Raw genomic sequence first — 20,481 nt, 5'->3', positions numbered from 1 at the left:
AGGTGCTTATTTTACTGAGTTTTGCACTTTATTCATTCATTTTGGGTTTAATAAGAGCAAAGTTTGCACTTAAAGCCCAATGGGGCAAATGTTCAATAAAAAAACAGCATATTTGAAATAATTTCTTTGCATTTTGTCAATTCACAAAATAATCGTAATCGGATTTTGAGAGAAAAAAATCGAGATTTTATTTTTGGGCAAAATCGAACAGCCCTAGTCTCAACAGTTTTTTTTTGGTTTTTTTTTGGTTCCCCAATATTAAAAATCCTTACTATTATGGAACAAAATGTATTAATGGGCAAGATGTTACATTCATATGGATAAATGTATCTTTTATAGAGGGGGTATCTTAGAATGTCCATATTAAAACCAAATTATTAACAAAACTTGAGCTTTGCCTGACAAATGTTTTTTTTTTTTTACCCCAGATATTTAGCAATAAATCTACCAAAATATACCCCTTAAGTGCAAAACTCAATAATCCTAGCACTCTGTTGCTCTTATATTGCAGTACATTTTGAATGCATGTTTTTTTTTTTTTTTTTTTTTTATTTTGCATAAATCTAAAGTACAAAGCAGCGCATTCTATATTGAATATACAAGATCTGAGGAGAACGTACCTTGTGTTTTTAGGCATATACAGAGCCAACAGCCAGCTACCTGCACGGCCAGCCGGTGTATCCTGGACATCAGCAGGGAGTGGTGGTGCAGCAGGGAGGCACTGTCACCACCATTGTAACCTCCCAAACTGTTCAGCAGGTAACCAACCCAGTCGATTCAGCCTCTGGAGTTCAGACAAATCATCTCCAAACACAATGCAGGAAAATAAATCCATTTATCTAAAAAGTTCACTACTGTAAACAGAAGTGTCAGATTGTTTTTGAAAAAAACAATGATGGCGTAGATTAGATTCACCATTTTAAATGATATGTATGATATGCTTTGAACTTCTGTGCTATATGGTAGTGTGGCCACAAGGGGGAGTTATGCGTCTTAATAGTAAAGCCTTGGATATGAGTACTTTGTGCATCCCATCACTCAGTAGCTTGTCAAATTACATTTAGCAGCAATCACTTGAAGTAGTCTTTTTAAAGTATGAGAGTATTGGTCTCCATTGTGGAGGAATTTAAACCCACTGTTTTTTGTGCTTCTTCAGTTCTTTGAGGTTTGTGGGCATTTGGTTATATACAGTTCTGTGAAGGCCCAACCACAGCAATTAAATCACGTTGAGGTCTGGACTGTGGGCTATTGCAACACGATAATTTTCATTGTTGTAGTTTTTCTTTTTTATTGTGCTTGGGATCATTGTCATGTTTCATGACCCAATGTCAGTCAAGCCTTAGCTTTAAACATACGGCCTTACATTTGACTCTTGAAGACGTTGGTTTACAGAGGAGTTTATGATCAATTCCTGGGACAATCTGCAGTTTTCTTAAGTTTTCAACTTCTGAATAATATTTCTTACTAAAACAATTTAGAAAAACCGAGGCACTCAAGAAGTTAGAAAAATATAAAAGGCCTTTTATTAAATCATGGCTTAGAAAAAGTTAAAATGCCATGGCATTAAATGGCATTTTAACTTTTTCTAGGCATTTTAACTTTTTCTAAGCCATGATTTAATAAAGGCCTTTTATATTTTTCTAACTTCTTGAGTGCCTCGGTTTTTCTAAATTGTTTTTTAATCTTTTGGATCCCCATGCCGAAGAGCACCTGAAGTATACTCTTTTTTTTTTTACACCCAGGAGCACTCCATGCGTTTGTAGTTGCCTTAATATTTCTTACTGTAGAATGATCGTCTTGATCTGATAAGGATTTGAATATTTGAATTATATCCCCACATAAGTAAAACCTGAGAAGAGATTGAGATGTATTTGTCTACATAATGTATATATTCTGCTGCTAGTTATGTTACTTGAGTAAAGTTGTATTGTGCTGATATTTGTCTGTTCCTCCCTGTACCAGGAAATGATTGTACCCAACAATGTGATAGACCTGCCTCCTCCCTCTCCCCCTAAGCCCAAAACCATCGTCCTACCTCCTAACTGGAAAGTGGCCCGAGACCCTGAAGGCAAGATCTACTACTACCATATTGTCACAAGGTTAGTATATCTGTGTGTGTTTGTTTGTTTCACACTTGTCCCTTCAGGAAGTTCCAGTGACCTTGAAGTTATGATTTTATTTTTGTTTTATTTATTAATCTTTTTAGGCAAACTCAGTGGGATCCACCCACCTGGGACGGAAATAGTGACAACACTAGTGTGGACCATGAATCTGAGATGGACCTGGGAACACCTACCTATGATGAGAATCCTTCCAAGGTAATTAATGCTTTGTTCAGTTATTGTTTGTCTTGTAAAACAGAGAATCTAGTTTTAAGCACTTTGTTTGTGCAGGTTTATGTAATAGAATGAAAATGAACATTTGCATTCCCTAATGTAATAACAGTGACAAATTACCTTAGCTTTCCCAAGTTTTCCCAGAAAACTTATGTTCTGAGGCAGAACCTAATTATTGTTTGCTCTTTGAGGAAATCCCAGATACAGCCCCAGTTATTACTTTTAGCTGTTTTGCAAGAGGGAAAAAAAAAAGACTAGTGGATGAACCCTCCTCACAAAATGGCTTCATCTGAATCTACATTGAGACAGAAGATTAAAGTGTGCCCACTCACTCCACCCTTTGCTTAACTGCCTGTTCCTTAGCTAAAAGCTGTTAGGGGAGGGCCTTGAGCTCATCCCCTCCTCTTCTGCCTCGTTTCTTTTGCCCTTTGTTTTCTTTTTTTTTTCCGGAGTCCGAGGATAGTGGAAACCATCTGGAAGGTGTAGAATTAATTTGTTTGCCGTTTCTTGTTTTATAGTTTCAACTAGCCATTTTGACTGGATGCTCCTTCTTTATCATTTATAAAAATGAAACAGACTTAAAAAGGAAGGGGGGAAAAAAACAACTTAAGATTGAGATTAGAAATCCTGCCTTTCATTAAACGTTTCCGGCCAAGGAGAGCCACAAGGCTGTGAATCCCCTCCCATCATAGGTTTAGACGGTGCTGCTCCTGGTCACATCTAAGATATGTGCTCAGTGCTATAAAACATTCAGCTGTTTCTGCATTCCCGCCTGTAGCACAGCACATATGTGTGAATCCCTTCTGCTGCTTTTTGATCCTCACTACTGTGTTGGGGTGTTGGGGATCAGCTGCTGTTCACCTGTCTTTCTTGTTGAGAGCTGGAGCTGCAGAGGCAGCTCCTCCTGGCAGGATATCCCTGCTTTGTGTCAAGTAGCCGCCGAGCAGGTGCTGTTATAGCCCACTGACCTTGGCGACTACAGCTCTGCAGCTCATTGCCAAGTTTGGTACACAGTAGAAGATAACTGCAGCATGACATAATTACACCGTGACGCAAGTGGAGAAGTGCATGCTAGTTATCGTGGCAGATCTGGTGGTTTTATGTGATTTCAGCTTTTGTTGTAACATACTCGTTTAATTTTGTCGCTGCAGTTCTCAACAAAAACAGCCGAAGCAGACACTTCCAGCGAACTAGCTAAAAAAAGTAAAGAGACGTTTCGTAAAGAGGTAAGCCCAAGTGTCCATGAACACACTCTAAGTTAACTCTGGATGTTTAGTCTTGTAAGCATCTTCATCTTTAACTGCTCAGAAGTGAAATTAAAGACAATTCTTATTAACCTTCTCCAATTGTCTCTGTTAATCAGATGTCCCAGTTCATAGTGCAATGTCTAAATCCTTATCGGAAGCCAGACTGCAAATCTGGACGCATCAGCAACACTGAAGATTTCAAACACCTCGCTAGAAAGGTAAGTTCAAATTAAACAATGTACATGAAAGTAACTATTTCCATAAATTCCTGAGATGCTTTATCATTTCTTTTGCGTCTGTGTGATCACAATAGTTAAGCCCTCTAATTTAGTAACAATGTTTCACTTGGAGCAGAACTAAATAGTTAAGCGCTTGATTTTTGTCTTGGTCAATGTTCTTTCTCATTCTGCCCTCGGATCTGCATGTAAACTGTCAGCTCAATGTCTCTCGTTTGACTCAGTCCTTAAAACAAAAAGCTGAACTCCTGTTACTCAGCATTTCTTCACGTCCCAGCGTTCTTTCCTCCACATTTCCTGGTGGGTTCCTCGTGTATATGTGGAGTGGTTTGCCACATACCAGGACTGTGAGGATGAGTGCAAGACAGAGACACGTTTGGCTTCACTTGTCAAGAGAGGAAATTTATTGCAGCACATTATAAAAGGCAAAGTCACTCCGAGAGATTAGCAATCACCACAATTAAGATGGGAACCAGGACTGTGTCATTTACTTAATTTTCAGGATGCTCAACGTGTTCTTTAAATTCTTCTTCACTGATCTCATTTTATACACAGGAGTGACCACTGTGTTATTGCTTTAGTCAGAAATGCAAAAAGGACAAAACCTCGTATTACTGTCAAGCGAGACATGAAACTATTTTCTGAGCAGTTTGTTCATGACTTGCTTCACTTTGACTGGGAGAAAATGTATCTTATTACTGATATCAATGATATTTAGAAATTACTTGATGATTTTATTAGCATTGTTGATAGGCACACTCCCTTAAAAAATGTTTACAGTGAACGGTCGAAAACAACCCTTGGTTTACACCTGAACTGATTATCATTTCCTGATCACAGTGTAGTAGAAATTGAAAACCCTATTCTGACTAGTTGCTTTTTAGGCAGTTGGCCACCAGTGCACTGAAACAAAATGTCAAGAAACCTTTCAGATTCTGGAAAACTGATATACTGCAACAGTATAGAGAAATCATTGTGCATCATCAAAGATGTAAAAACGTTGTCTTATGGCTTAAGTGTACTTTGCACGTTAGGGTCAGATGGTCTGGTTTGTCCTCCTTTAGACTTGCACACTGGCATATATCCATTTACAAAGCTATAGTTGATGTTCTCCAGTTCCACTTTCCATTCTCGGAAGGAAAAAAAAGCTTTGACGGTGTTGGCTCCCAAGACATGATTTTTTTGACTAAAGTCCAAACTATTATGGAGAAAAATGCATTAAAATATGTTATTGCTATGCCTCTACTTGGAATCAAACCCACTCGAACTTCAAGGATCTGGTCTCATTACATAAATTCAAGCAACTTAAATATTCTAGATTCTGTACAGATGCTATAACTAATCAACTAATTAACTCTCTTCTCTCTGCCTTGTTGTAGCTTACTCACGGTGTCATGAATAAGGAACTGAAAGCCTGCACCAACCCCGAAGACCTTGAGTGCAACGAAAATGTGAAGCACAAGACCAAGGAGTACATAAAAAAGTACATGCAGAGATTTGGCTCCGTATACAGGCCCAAGGAGGACACAGAGGTGTATTGACCTGTTGAAGCTACAGATGTTATGTTTTCCTCTGGACTCGTGTTGGAGAAGCACAGATCTGCCTTTCCATTCTCTCCTTCATTTATGATCTGGACAGGTTGGAGAGTAAGGTAGTTTCTTAAATGTATTTATGTCTAAGAATTGCACTGCTGCGCAACACTCTCTCCAGGCCTCATGGATTGCACAGGAGGCCCAGCAACGTGAGTGTTGCTGCAAAACCCAAGACTTGAGATGCAGTGTTGGAGATGGATGACACTGAGGGGTGCTACAGAGACTCATGTTTTCACTGACTTCATTCATTTTTAGCATTTTTGGTTTTTCTTCTCCATTGTTGCTCTTAAATGTTCCTGAGATGATCACCTCTATTCCACTTTTTAAACTATTGCCGCCCTGTTTATGGATTATTAAAAGGAATCTTTTTTCATATCAAATTTCTCAAACTTCCGATGTTTCTTTTCCACTGTTAGAAATGGATCAATCGCAGAACAGACCAGTCCCCTTTTCCAACGTCCTTTTTCTTGTGTGGGCCTCGGCCCCCTTCCAATGACTCGATAACTGGTGCTGCTTTTAACTGGACTGTGGAGGTCCAAGCTTCCTGTCCTCAAACCCAGCCTTCTTAACCACAAAACTTTGGAACCTCGTTTGTTTTATGAATGCATGATGTAGGCTGAGGTCTGACTGGTATCTTTATGGAAATTCCTACATTTTTCTTGTCTCCTGTTCCAAGTAATGTGCCCTCACTGGGATGAGCTTTTACATAGAATACTCTTGAGGGATCAGCAAATGACAAGCCGTTTGAAAAAGGGGTTTTGTGATGAATATTGTTGTGTTTTTATCGATTTAACAACAGGAGCAGAGTTTAAATCCATTCTGTGATGTACTGTTCTGTGTCGTCCCTAACCCCAGGTAATCAACCCCTTTTTCTTAACTGGTTTTACCCCGACCCTCTTCAGAAAAGGAACAACACTGAATATGAAGGTTGTAGCATTGTCATTTTAACATTTACTAAAAAACGTGTGTGCTCTGGGTCTTTTTTAACCACAGTTAGTACTAGTTATTACAGAAGACACTCGGATTGGCCAGCATCGCTCCACAAACTCACTGTTATTTACATGCTTTTTACAGTCCACAGTAAAGGTCTCTTTGCATAAAGTCTTGAGTTTCTCAGAGCCCATTAAATTGCATTAAACAAGTTCCAAGTATATTGCTTTATATGTGAATATATTGAAAAATAGTTTTGCGAATGTTTAAATAAACAGATACTTTGTACAAGGACTATCATTTCATGTTTGAAAGTGTAAATAATATGTAAAATTACCCAGGCTGTATTCAGGAGAGAAGGGTCTCGAGTACAGTGAGTCCACCCATCCTCACCAGCTCACCTCCTGCAGTTCCCACAAACTCACAGCCCCCTTATTTTATTTCATTGGCTGGGGAAATGTTCATGTTTTTTTTTGTTATTGTTGATGTTTTTATTATTATTGTTATCATTATTATTATTATTATTTTTCTATGTACAAAGTACCCTTCTCTACTGTAAGTATTGTGTAAGCACATTGTCAAACCGAGTGTACAAACATTTTAAAAGATAATAAACTTTTTTTGTAAAATATCTCTTTTCTTCCCGTGCCGTTGGAGCCTTGAGGTTGTTCTTATTTAAGCGAATGTGACATGTGCTGCGTGATTAACAACTTAGTGCACAGTGGAGCCTGTTTTAGATTGGCTCCCGCCTTTAATAAGCGGTGCATGTGGTACGAATGCCACCGAAGCACATTTGTGAGGTCCCGAACCAGATGTTTGGCCCCAGCAAAGCGAAACCAAGTGATCGACTTCCTTCATTAGAGACGTGCAACATGCTCTAAATATGGAGACCTGTGATGAGTAGAGAGAGGCAAGGTTGTGCTTCCCCTCTCTCCTCGCTCCCAACCCCCTTTCCAGTGTGTGCACATTCCGCAGGCCTCATGCCTGTGTGCTCCAGACCGCAGTTAAGCAGTCCCTTCTGGAGTGTGTGACGGCATGTGAAGCTGCCCCGGGCCATACGCAATGCCTGCTCCCACTTATAACTGAAGGCAAAGAGATCATTAACAGATCTGAGTTCAGAGCTGAAGGGGGAGCTGGGCACCAGACTGTGGCTCGGCCAGAAAGGGGGGAAACTATCCTCCACAAGATTTAAGGTGAAGCAGATATTTAGATTTTACCCTCAAATGATTAAATGCCTCTAAAATGATTTCCCTCTAGCATCTGGACAGGAACTTGAATACTAAATCGTTAATAGGAGGCAGTACATCTCATATATGCTCACACGCCCTTACTAAAGAAGAGAGATGTGACAGTAGGTTAAAAGGACTGTGGGTCTTGGGTAATAAATCTCATTAAGAAAGTTACTTGCCATTTGATGCCAAAAAAAGAGAGTTTTCTGCGATCGCAAAAGTTTAGACATCGATTTAACCCTATAATGCCAGATGTACCGTATCTTATTTGGTACATGCATTTCTGAGACTACCACCCACATAATCAAAACAGTTACGATAAACTAAATATAATAACATAAAATCAACAAAAAAGTACCTAATGTATTTATAATGGTACAAAAATAATAAAAAATATGTTATACACAAAATTGGGAGTATTACACTTCAAATATATGATACAAATGTAAAAAATCAAAAAAAAATTGGATTTTCTGTGCATTCTTTTATATGTCAGAGATTAAAGCGTTATATTGCATTGATAATCCAAACCTTCATAACTTTGGAGGTCTGACACTGATGACTAAATTAAAAACCTTTTGTTACTTTCACACTGAATATCAAACCTCTGATATTCATAGCAGAGTGCAAACCTCTGCTTTCTTGCTCGCTAACTGCTTCTCAGAATAATTTGAATGCTGGATACTAGTCAGTTTACCGGTACATTCAATTAGCATCACTGCAACAGATGGTCCTCCACATCATTACAGGGTGAAGAGTCATGAAATAAGAATAAATGAGCCACATTTGGAAGAGGCGTCCCAGATGCATTGATACGACATCTTTGTATTTGTGAGTTCTAAATATATATATATATATATATATATATATATATATATATATATATATATATATATATATATATATATATATAAATAAATAAATAAAAAACACCCAGCCTTAGAATCTGTTATCTAACCTTGGACTGTGGGACGGACCTGGAGGAAACCCACACAGGCATGAGCAGCCTCAGAGTAGGACACGCCAGCTCCACATCAAAAGAACCCTGCCGGGAAACAAACCGTGAACTTCCTCGCTGCGAGGAAGCAGAGCCAACCACCAGACGGCTGGCAGTGAGGATATTGATTGATTTATTTACTTGGATAAACTGTTAGGTGATTCAAAAATCTTTGCAAAACACTGGCTTATATTACATTACGCAAACAGATTTTGTGACAGAATTTGTAAAGCAACCAGCAGCTAAAGTGGTGAAATAAATGTAGTAAAGTTACATTAAATTTATAAAAATACATTTACTTTTGATTTGTCATGGAGAAGATAAATAGTACAACACTCAAAGACACAAAAAGCGGCATAGTTAAAACTCCACCCCTGGTACTATCACACAAAAAATGTCTGATTGTCAGCGATTTTATTTAATTTTACACTAAAAATGGTAACAAAATAAATACAAAAAGCAAGACAGTCAAGTTGGACACAAGCATTGGAGAGAACAGTGTTTTTGGATTTTCAGCTTCAGCTGTAACTCATCAAAACAAATTTAAGATATTTACAATCAAAAGATAATCATGAGAAACAGCTAAGAAATGTTATAGTTGTTTCCTCATGAGCTATGATACAAAAATGGTGAATAACATATCCTCACTGTCAATAGAAATCACAGCTACGATGTGAAATGGGAAAAAAATAAAAAATCTAGTGAGCAGTTCCTATCTACACATTAGAGAAACTGTTATAATATACAGCAACTGTGAGCATGACTGGGACAGTTAATGAGATTAAAACCTAAATTGCCAGTGAAGTAATTTTAAGAAAAAGCATTGAAACCCTTCACTTGCTTTCTTGGAGCTTTCTTTTCTCCCTTTTCTAAGCCACAGAAAAGATCCCTAAAAGGGAAAGTAACACCATTATGAGCGGCAGTGTTGCTAGAGGAAAATATGTCCTTTTGGCAAAAAAACCCCCCAAAACCCCAAAACAGTTTCAGCTGCAATAACAAAGGGTGTGTGTTTTTTGTTGTTGTTTTTATATTTTATTTTTAAATGCAATACATAAAAAAAAAAGACTAACCGCACTAGAAATACGACAATCAAATAAAAAAAAAAAATTCAAATGGTTGTATACGATGAAATTCAGTGAGGTTAAGAGTATTTTGTTGTCTAAGTAAAAACAGAGTTTTAAAAAAAATACATCAGTGGAAGCTTCCAACAGTGACAAAAGCGTTGTAGTCAGAGTGGTCCCCCTTTTGATGTGGATCAGAGTTCTTCACAAGAGTCTATGAGTGTCACATGTGGTATGACAAGATGTCAGACCACTGAAATGCCCTGCGAGGGGCAGTTAAGAGCTGTTACCACGTCCGGCCTCTCAATGCGGGCCAGTGCCGAGCATAGCAATCCCAGAGTAGAGCCTTCTTTCTGGGCCCAGTTGGAGAGGAGGGTGTGTGCCGGGGCCTCGCCACGCCCAAACAGGTCCAGCTGTTCGGGCTCGTAGCCCAGCGCCGCTCCCAAGTGCCTCCATCCGCGCCCGCTTCCCTCCTGCAGGAGCTGCTCCGCCTCCTCCTGCGTGTGGGGGGGCAAGTTCACGTACAGACGATTGTCATGCTTGCCCTCCGTCTTGGTACCTTTGAAAACACAATCAAAATGAAATTAAATAACTGAATCTTGTTCTGGGGTGATCAGTTTTCATTTTGAGTTCTGGTCTGTTATTGTTTCCTCTTTCTTGTTTGTTTCGCCTTTTTAAGCTTCCTCTCACTACTCTGTTCTGTCATTGTCCTCTTGTTTCACCCCCCCCCCCTCTCCGATTGTCAGTCTGTTTACTTCATCTTGTAAACTCTGTTGATGTCCTGCATTCTCTTTTGGTTTTAGTTCAGTTGGATATCTTACTACTAATACTCTGCTTTAGTTTCTGGTTTCCCCTTGTTCATTTAGTTTGGAGTCAAGTCGAGACGCTGACTCAGCACCCTAAAACCAGCTGCTATGAACCGAGCTGTGAATAAATGTTAAAAAAGAAAACCGTAGACAGCCCGGTTACATGGTGCAAGAGAGAAGAATATTATTATGGTCTCAATTCGTAGAGGTGCTCCAAAACATGTTTTAAAAATTGTACTTGACCTTATAAGGTGTTCTTCTTTGGCTTGGTGTATTGAAGTGTATTTATATGTGGTATATTTGCATAAAATATAGGTACTTTGTTTGCGTATACTGATACAAGGCAAATGTGATAAAAAAAAAAAATTAGGCATTACGTAATTTGGTTGGTCCGATGGGAGGAGGGAGGGAGGGAGGGTGGGGGTGATGATTGATTTGTATTTTATTTTGTTTATCTATGTCATACAAAAATATTATGTATGGAAAAAGACTATTATAGTTATCGGTTTTCAACTACTAAATGTTACATACATAAATAAAATAATTAATAACAAAAAAAAAAAAAAAGAAAACCGTTGTGCTGCATCTCTGTGGTATTTTAACCAAAGCATGTTAAATACATTTCATTGACGCGTTCAGGTCAACCTTTAAAAGAAAGGGGATGACATGTGTCTTTTAATAAATCTATAAAAACGCCAAACCTGCTTCAGCTATGATATAAATCCTGAGAGACTTTCTCTTCCAACACTGACGGATCAAACTATCTAATGGTTTAAAAGATGTTGGGTGACACTGTGCATAATTCTAAAACTCCTGCTTCCTACATTCCTGCAAAGGAAAGTCAGACAACTGACAACAGCAGATAAAACGGCATTATATTCACCGAGACACTGGGCCACTTTGACAAAGAATGTGATGACCTCAGCGTGCAAACAGAAATCTGGTAATCATTGGACTTTCTCTCCAGTAAATAACCCCAAAGATATTTCCAAGTCAGTCGCAGACCGGCTCATCCACCGTGACTCAAATGTCCACAACTGTTCATCTCTGTCAAAGAAACGGGGCATCTTTTCAGGGGTTTTAAGACGGTGGTGTGAGCATTGAACCGTAAGTATTTGAAAATGATAAACTAAAGTTTCAAAACGTAGGAGATGTCACCCACATTATCTGCAATTAAACTTTCCTCCAAATTGGCTGGAAGTATTGTTCGTTTAATCAAAAGAGTTGCTGCAATGTCTGGCCTGCTTGCTTCTTATTCCTTTCTGTCTTCAATTTCTTAACAGAAGCAAGGAGGAAAGTGGATTAAAGGAATGAACGTCTTAGGAAAATGCCCTAGTTTCGAGGGGCCAGCGTCTCCCTCACCTTTGCTGGGCTGGTTGTCCTGTATGCTGTAGGAGTCCAGAAAAACGCCGCTGTCGCTCTGCAGCTTTTCCCCCTCTGGGGATGTTCCCAGCTCTGCTGCGCGGGCCTTAGAGAGAGCCTTCTTCTGTTTGCAGGATCTCCAGCTGAGAAGAGAAGAGCAGCGCAGAGCAGATTAAGGACCCATCCATGGCCCCGTCACACAGTCGCTGTTAGAAGACTGAAACTCACCATTTATAAGCCACATAAAGAAGCAGGCCCAGCACCACGGCGGCCAGGACGGACACGTAGATCAGAATGTTGCTGTTGCCATCCCCATTCTCTGGTGTAAACCTGGGAATTCCTGTTGCGGAGCTGGCATCCTCCACCTCCATGCCCTCCAGACCCGGCCAACGGGAAGGATCACGGGACTCCTCGGTGTCAACGGGACGAGACAGAATATGTAGCCTCTTATCTGTTGGGGTAAAGAAAACAAGATGTGTCAAGGACTGGCATCATTGTTTTTGCACATGTGCGCATCAGAAAACATTTGGACTCCGTAAATTGGTGGCAGCTGCTGTAAGGATAGCTGCGGTCATCTTTGTGCCCTGGGGTTTTCAGACCTTTCATTGCCCTGGTCGGCAGCCTCATTCTCCCTCCTGCTGTCTGCCCTTTTTGGGATCAAACACCACAAGGTACTGTGCTGACCCGGTTAGGGTCAAAGGGCCATGACACATGGACTCTCATTGTAAACAGATGACCTCACTCCTGGGAAGCAAGTGTAGCCATTCGGGGGCAAACACAGTAGTTGTCAGGGTCAGCATCCTCCTTTGGCCTTCAGGGGCAGTTAACCTAAAGACCCGTCAAGCTCGTATCAGCTGGGCTACAGCGCCTATTTGGATTTCTTTTTTTTTTTCGCTACTAATGTTTCTCAGCTCAGAGCATTCAGAGGTGAGGTGTGGACGCAGGTGTGGACCACATGTCCAGACCCTCCTGCTCCTCATCTTCTCTTTTATCTTTTTAACTAGCATCGCTGCCATACCAGATCTTTAAAGGATGAAGCTGGTGCTCTATGGTATTTTTCCCTCTGTCAGCAAATCCATCGTGGAATAAAGACCAAGAGTACATCTTTCAATACTTTACATCATCCCTTATTCCTTTCAAACGCTAGGAATGAATTTGGGTCTTTACATGTCACCAAGAAGACTCAAAGGCTCAGGTTTAGGCTTCAGCAAGACAAAGAAAACCTGATACATTTATTGGGATGTTTATTGGATTTGTTAACAGCAAGAGCAGCAGAGTAAGTCATGGGAACTAGGCCTGTGTTGAAAAAATCGATTTCCCAATTCTAAATCGATTCTCATATTAATTACTAAAAATCGATTCATATGTCTAAAGATCGATTATTTTTTTTTGGGGGGGGGGGTTATTTATTTTTTCCTTTTTTTTTCTTTTATTTATTTATGTATTTTTTTTTCATCATTACATAAAGTGTTAGGTTATAATTGCATAAATTGTCTATATTTCATTACTTTATATACTGTCTTGGGGTTACATTTGCAAAAAATGCTAAAAAACCAAATGCTCAAAAATTAAAAACCAAAATAGACCGAAAATGGAACAAATAAAAACGGAATGTGGGAAAAAATAAAACCGATTTCATCCGTCTCTGTTTGCTGCCCTGGATCTGTTTGATAATTCTGACCCACATGATGTTTCTGAAAGCAGTTCTATCAGCATTCTGGGAGCTGATTGGTCCTTACAGCATCATTAGCTGCCAATACTTGCTGTTGAATTTCAATATAATACTAGTAGTAATATTTTGCATAACTACAGTCATATAATTCATGCAACAGCTCAAAAAACAGTTTTAATAACACTAACCCCAATCAATATCGGAATCGAATCGAATCGAATCGGATCGGATCGGATCGAATCAAATCTTGATAATCGATTCTGAATCTTAAGAATCGGAATCGAATCGATTCTTGACATTTGAATCGATCCCCAGCCCTAATGGGAACTATACTTTGATTAAAAAAGAATGAAAAAGCTTTAAAATGTCGCACAACACTCACCCATGCAGAGCGTGTCTGAGCTGGGCATGCAAGGACGGATCTCCACCTCACTGTCGGAGCACTGGGTGCAGTTCTGGCAGGGTTTGGTATTATGGTGCTCCTCTGAAAAGCTCCCCGGGCCACACATCTGGCACACCGTGTTTCCCTGAGGCCCGCATCTCTGGATAGCGCCCTCGCCACGACTGCACTTGGAGCACGGCGCGCACGCGCTGTAGGTGCTAAAAAAGAAGAAGCCGCTGTCACACTCGCACTGCGTGTCTTGAGTGGCTGAGCAGGAGGCCGCACTCGGGACACCAGGCGGGCACTTGCTGCACGGAAGGCAAGGGCCGAGGCCTTCCTTTTGGGAAAATGTTCCTGGGAGACAGATTAGCAAATCAGCGTCAGTATGGCTGAACTGTGTTTGCCTCAAAAACACATGGGTGGCAATTATGAACAGCACTGCCATGGGGAGGATAGTAACGTTAGATTATAAGTGCTTACCCCGTGGGCATGGTGCACATTTGGTATCCTCCTCCCCACACTTTACCTCCACTCCGTAGCCGGCAGGACACAGACTGCAACACAGCCCTGATTCAGCGAACTGACCACTGGCACAGGCATTTCCAAGAGTAACCTAGGGTAAACATATTACATAGTAAGAAAAAATACCACCACTGTGCTTTTTAGGAAAGAAATACCCATCTATATATATAAATATATATGCAAATGTTTGCAGTCAGTTTTGCTCAACTTTATTTCGACACAACAGCTCCAAGATCCATGTTTAATGCTGCAGACTGTGGTTCCTAAAACATTTTGAAAAGAAAAGAAAACACGAAAGGAGGTTTTCTGCCATACCAACTTGTGTGAAGAAAAGCCCACACATCCCAACCCTGCCCAAGAAAAGAAGCAGGGAAAAAAGTGAACCCTTTTTTTTTTCTCTAATCTTTCTATCTGCCTCGGTTTTCACTCTTAAGTGCTCCGAGTCCTTATCTGCAAGTGGGTACTGGAGAGCCCCGCTTGAGTTATGACATGAGGGATAGATCAGACATTCCTAACGGCTTGTGCAACAGGGTTGGTGCCTGACAGGAGTGGCTGGCTTTAATCAGATGGCTTTAGATCTGTGGGGGGAATAAAACATCAAGGAAAGACAGTAAAGGATCAGAAGATGAGGAAGGAAGAAGTCAAGACGCGCTTCCACGTTTCCACTCTTTCCAAAAACCAGTGTGGATGACACCTAATTGTCTGTGCAGAGGCCGTGTATGTGCAGGAGATGCTTCCGGCCCCGGGCAAGGGTGTCAGTTAACCAAGGCGGCCCAGCATGAGAGAGTCCGCTCGGGTGAGGGAGGGGGGTCTTTGAAGTCAACAGGCTCTGCAGATGTGTCTGTGAAGGTCAGTGTTTCACTGACACCCCTTCTCCAGGCTCAATGCTACGGCATCTTAAATATGCACACATTTAAGGGAGATGGGCCCTCTCTGCCCGGGGCCTGACAAGAGCAAACAGATGTCTAACAACTAACCTCCTGCTAAGGGGAAAAGTAACAGCCTAACAACCCGTTGGTGTGTCTCTTTGCCTCTGAAGTTTGGCAAGAAACACAGGGAACGTGTGTGAACATGCAGAGCTTCAAACAAAAGCCCACCAGAGACACAGCCGTGCACATACACTCACACACACGCAGACACACACGCACGCTGTACCATGCCCACAGACACTAAACTCTTAACTGTTCCATGTCGATACTCCGGGAGAAACTAGCTCGGAGACGGGGCTCACCTCGTTCCAAAAACAACAGCCAGATTGACTGTGGTGCTTTGCAGAGGAGCCTGATGGTATCTAAATGTCTAAATGCCCGCCGCAGAACCCACATCAGCGGTATTATGGCATCGGGGTGGTTGGATCCAGCAGGCACCAACCAGAGTGGGATTAGCCAAGTACGACCAAGTCTGGACCATAATAATTTGTAGCGGAGGGGCACTGTGGTAAGGGACTCTGGCGGCTCTTCTTTGCGTGATCGATGAAGCTCTCGTTGTAACAGTTGCTAACATTTTTTTAGCTACTCTTTGATAAATATTTGGTGGCTCTGTTTTATTTTCAAGTACAGCTTAGATTTCACCAAGCTCGCCTGGAGAGCCAATTCAAACAAGGGCAGGAGCCTAAAAAAAGCTGGCGCTTTGCTCACTAGGGCCCAGTTTGCAATGAAAACTTGAATCCATGTCCCACTGGAGATGATCGGCACCAGAGGAATAACAAGAGTCTAAGATGAAAGAGCACTATGCAAGAATAGCATTGGATTTTTCTATTGTGGAAAATACTTTATTAGAGATGCAGAAGTGGAAGACAATGGGTGTGGCATTTTGGGTGGACAAAAATGTAAACCAAGTAGCTCTATGTATTTGCAATATTTTGTAATTAAAAATCCCAGCATGAGGGTTCAGACTTAAGACATCCTTATTGCTGCCATAAAACTCTTTGAATAGAGCGCTCCCCACTGTGAATGAGGATGCTGCTTATTAGGGATCAGTCCCGTCTCGGCTTAGGGGTTTAAACTAGTAATAGGGATATCCGTTTTATACATAATTCATTATCTTTTCAATTCACTATCACTTCAGGCTAATTGTTAAAATTTAGTGAGCAAATAAATGTTTGTAATTATGCCTGTTTTAGCAAGGATATATACAGTATATGTTATTTATGTTCGGTAAGTCTTGACTGGTTAAATACGTATTGAAGCAGATAGATTTGAGCAAGGTGAATCAGGTTTTTGCTGCATATCATTTTACTCCAGGCCTATGTATATCTTCATCCTCTCTGCATAAGCAGGACTAACTGATTATCAGATTTACAGTAAGCTATATAAATAAACTTTCATGCTCGATAATCATGCAGCATGTAAGTTTTAATGCATAAAGTAAATGTGAATTGACATTCCTCAAGGGCTCCAGTAAGTGTGACTATAGAAATAAAAACAAACTGATTCCCTCACCGGTGAGCAGCACTTTATGATACATCTGGATATGTGTACCTTTATGAAGTGTAACAGTGTAGATTTAAAACATACAAAACAATGCATTTTAGAGTCTATTTAAGGACATTTATCTTGGACAAATATGCTGGGCATGCGAAGGCCTCCACATTGCAGCAGGTAAAAACTGCAGTAACGGCTTTGTCTTTCTGCTGCTACAATACTTTATGGTATTATGTTCAATTTTCAAGCGCGGTTTAATATGCCGGTCATGACCCTCAGAGTATTTATTCTTATCTGTCGTATCTGGGGCCTTAAGTCTGAGGGGAAGGGAGCTGCAGTTGCTTTTTTCCATTAAGGTAAGAAGCTGCAATCTGAAGGGATTCCCCAGTGAGAACAGACGGACCACCGTGGAGCTCTGCTTTCAATGGGCCTCTCAACTCCACGGCTGCCGGAGTCACTCAGTCATCGTGGATCACACACGCACACACACACACACACACACACACACACACACACACACACACACACACACACACACACACACACACACACACACACACACACACACACACACACACACACACACACACACACACACACACACACTTTACTTTAGCTGTGTCGGTGCTTTAAACCTTTTCTATACTCTGTGAAGTGAAAGCGTGTTTGAAGGCTAGAGTTTCCACAGTTAATCTAATCTGCATGAAAATAAAAGCACAAAAGGATGCTCTCCCTCCCTGTGAGGATGCTGACCCAAGAGCCTTCACAATCTGACTGAGGTTTTGAGCGGAAACAGCATGTCTGAGAGGGACTGAAGCTGAAATGATTGCTGTCAGCAGTATACAAGCAGGACAAGGAGACAAATTGAAGGACATAGCTCCTCCCAGGCAAAGCTACCCCATTGTAACTATCATCCTAAATCATAAAGAGACACCAACAATCATTAATTTCTCACTTTCCAACTGTCAGCAACGTGTTGTGAAATGATTAATATCCCTAAATCATCTTGAAACCTGCCAAATGTGTGGAAATTCAAATGAGTGCGGTAACACACTAAACTATATCGCACTCGCACACGAGAGAATGATGATAATTGCTTTGCTCCGGATATCCCAGCAGCCAGGCCACATTTTCACCAGGAATTGCCATAAGCAAGAAATGTGGCAGCGTTTTTCAGTCAACTACAGGAAATAAGAGCCTCAGAAAAAGAGTTGACAATCGAAGCTAAAAATCCAATAACCATCTGCACTAAATCACCCGATGAGAGTCTTTGACAGCACAAACGCTCACTCTTCCACACAGGCAACCGCGTCTTGGATTTCAAACAAAACATCTGGTGTCATTACACTCTTAAAAACAACCAAGAGAGAGACACATTTTTTAAAGAGGTGAAGTGCTAACCAAATACTTGGATCGAACAAAAGTGCTTTGACTGTGAGAAGCGAGTCCGAACAGGAGTTTGAGCCCTTTGGGCTTCTAGATGTTCACCAGTGGTGGGACGTTATTTTCTCCAACTTTGGAGGCAGGAGCTTTCTTCTCACACTAATCCTTACCTTATAATATGCTAACAACATGCAAACTATAATTTGACCAAAATAAAAAGGGGGGTATGGTTTGCTCGTGTGTTTTTGGCTCATTCTATCCACTTGGTTATGTGTTATGTTTGAGGAAAGCAGGAAAACACATCTTCAAATGTTGAGCTTTGGGAACTATAGTTAAAGCAACACTACGTAACTTTTCCACCTTAATATAATATTTCCAAAGTCATTGTGATGGTACATCAACTTCCAACAGGTTTAATGACACCTCTGTCATGGTCTGAGGGGTCTGTATCGCCTTCACTGGCACTATGTAACTTGGAGGAGCATGGTAGGAACCCTTCCACACTACTGGTAAAGCATTACCGCTTTTGTCCAAAGGACCCGCCAAACTCAACAAAAGCTGAAAGTTACATTGTGCTGCTTTAAGAGTCTGGGGTCTGTCTCAAAGAAACAAAAAGCATAAACTGGGAAAATAGTTTTAATTATAATGAGTTGCATTAGACTACAAAAAAAGACCTAGTGACTTTTCATCACACATTTACAGTCAGTCTTTCCTTTGTTGTGTTGCATGGACACAACAATCGCATCAACCAACAGGGGCTGTGTGAGACATATGGCTCAGCGGTGTGCAACACATTTCCTTTGGGAACAATGGTGGGTGACTGAAAACAGTGGCAGAAGTTTACAGAAGCGCTTAAGAGAGGGAAATGAAGCACAAAGGTTTTGGAGGTTTGGAAAAGGAGCGTGAGTGAGAGTCAGGTTCAAGTTACGCAGTAATTACTTACTTTTAACAGCAGAAGGGCGCATATGACAATCCCTGTCATGTCTTTAGTTTGTACAGTCCTCCTGGACTTCAGTCGGTGCATCTCACACTCCTGGAGGAAAGTCTTTTCTTTTTTTTAATCTGCAGCCTTCAGAAATGGCAGAAAAAGGAGTCCAAACATCCACAGTGCGCAATCTTATTAAAAAAAAATGTCAGCGTTTCATTTAAAAAAAGAAAAAAAGTTCTGGTTCCGCATTTCGGGCACAGTCAACGGTAATCTGGGATTTTCCTTTTTCCTTTTTTCCTTTATGCCCGAAGGAGCGGCACTAAAGTGCGTTTAATCCATATGTTCCTCCTGCAAAAGCGCAGAGGACGCATTTGTGGCTTTCAGCGCATTCCTCCGTACAATGTGAGTGAAAAACAGCGTTTCTTCTGTTTCGGTTCGCAGGATGTACGGGACTTGCAGCCTCCCCCGAAACTGTGGGACGGATGGAGCAGGGGAAACTCCTGCAGGCTCTCCCGGGCCCGTTTCTCCTCCCATCTGCTCAGCTTTCACTGACGCGCCCTGATTGGCTGCATCCCTGAGACGCGGAGTTGGAGCTACTGGAGGGAAATGGCTTGGAAATGGTTCTTGCTTCTCACCTGTAACCTTTTAATTAAAAAACAAGAAAAGGAAAAACCATATAGGTAAATAAACCAACCACATCTTAAAAAAAACACTGCTTACTTGATAATGGAGCTGGAAAATCTCAAGACTTGGTTTGATGTTAATAAATTATCTTTAAATATTAAGAAAACAAAATTCATGGTTTTTAGGAAGCAAACTGAAATTGATGGTAATATTAAATTAAAAAGCTGTAATGTTGATATTGAAAGGGTTTTTGAGACTAAATTCCTTGGGGTTGTCATTGACCAAAAGTTAACATGGAAACAACACATTGAATACATTAAAGGGAAAATTTCAAAATCACTCACATTCCTGTATAAATCCAGAAATGTACTGAATTCCAAGGCCTTGCATTTGGTCTACCACTCATTGATTGTTCCCTATTTATCTTACTTTGTCGAATTGTGGGGATCCACCTTTAAAACCACCTTAAATTCAATAATAAAACTTCAAAAACGAGCCATACGTATCATCAATAAGGCTGATTACTACGCTCACACAGAGCCACTTTTTCTAAATTCTCATGTTATTAAATTTTATGATTTGTTTTATTATAAAATCATGCAAATTATGTTCAGAGCAAAATCAAAAATGCTCCCTGACTCAATACAGAGTTTTTTTTCCAATTCAGGAGACTCCTATAATCTTAGAGGTGTCTGCAATTTTACTGTACAAAAAGTTAAAAAAGGTATGAAAATGAGATGTGTCTCCATTA

The 20,481-nt window shown here is 40.6% G+C and overlaps 2 protein-coding genes across 5 annotated transcripts in view; one reads left to right on the top strand and one right to left on the bottom strand.

Annotated features, from left to right (window-relative positions):
* Nucleotides 1-6,950, top strand: part of setd2 (SET domain containing 2, histone lysine methyltransferase) — a 37,952-nt gene extending 31,002 nt beyond the window's left edge. For all 4 annotated transcript variants that reach the window (XM_061716729.1, XM_061716727.1, XM_061716731.1 and 1 more), the window contains 6 exons: nt 634-759; nt 1,963-2,099; nt 2,207-2,318; nt 3,488-3,562; nt 3,700-3,801; nt 5,199-6,950. In XM_061716729.1, the coding sequence (XP_061572713.1) occupies nt 634-759; nt 1,963-2,099; nt 2,207-2,318; nt 3,488-3,562; nt 3,700-3,801; nt 5,199-5,360 (714 nt within the window). In that variant the 3' untranslated portion in view covers nt 5,361-6,950. The remainder of the gene's footprint in view (nt 1-633; nt 760-1,962; nt 2,100-2,206; nt 2,319-3,487; nt 3,563-3,699; nt 3,802-5,198) is intronic.
* Nucleotides 6,951-8,640: 1,690 nt separating this feature from the next.
* nradd (neurotrophin receptor associated death domain) lies at nt 8,641-19,595 on the bottom strand. The gene is made up of 6 exons (XM_061718350.1): nt 19,122-19,595; nt 14,331-14,463; nt 13,851-14,204; nt 12,025-12,247; nt 11,797-11,939; nt 8,641-10,187 (listed from the first exon to the last, which is right to left on the bottom strand). The coding sequence occupies exons 1-6, from the start codon at nt 19,200-19,202 to the stop codon at nt 9,874-9,876; spliced, it is 1,248 nt and encodes a 415-aa protein (XP_061574334.1). The 5' UTR covers nt 19,203-19,595; the 3' UTR covers nt 8,641-9,873.
* Nucleotides 19,596-20,481: the final 886 nt, after the last annotated feature.

Source organism: Cololabis saira, chromosome 3 (assembly GCF_033807715.1).
Source record: "Cololabis saira isolate AMF1-May2022 chromosome 3, fColSai1.1, whole genome shotgun sequence".
In the NCBI taxonomy this organism is placed as follows: domain Eukaryota; kingdom Metazoa; phylum Chordata; class Actinopteri; order Beloniformes; family Belonidae; genus Cololabis; species Cololabis saira.
The sequence above is the reverse complement of the archived record's forward strand: the minus strand, read 5'-3'. Positions and strand labels throughout refer to the sequence as shown.

Coding starts and splice junctions, on each gene's coding strand:
- nradd (XM_061718350.1), bottom strand. CDS start 19,202: ATGCACCGACTGAAGTCCAGGAGGACTGTACAAACTAAAGACATGACA. Junction 14,464..19,121: donor GCGCCCTTCTGCTGTTAAAA/GTAAGTAATTAC, acceptor TGTTTACCCTAG/GTTACTCTTGGAAATGCCTG. Junction 14,205..14,330: donor ATGTGCACCATGCCCACGGG/GTAAGCACTTAT, acceptor TCTGTCTCCCAG/GAACATTTTCCCAAAAGGAA.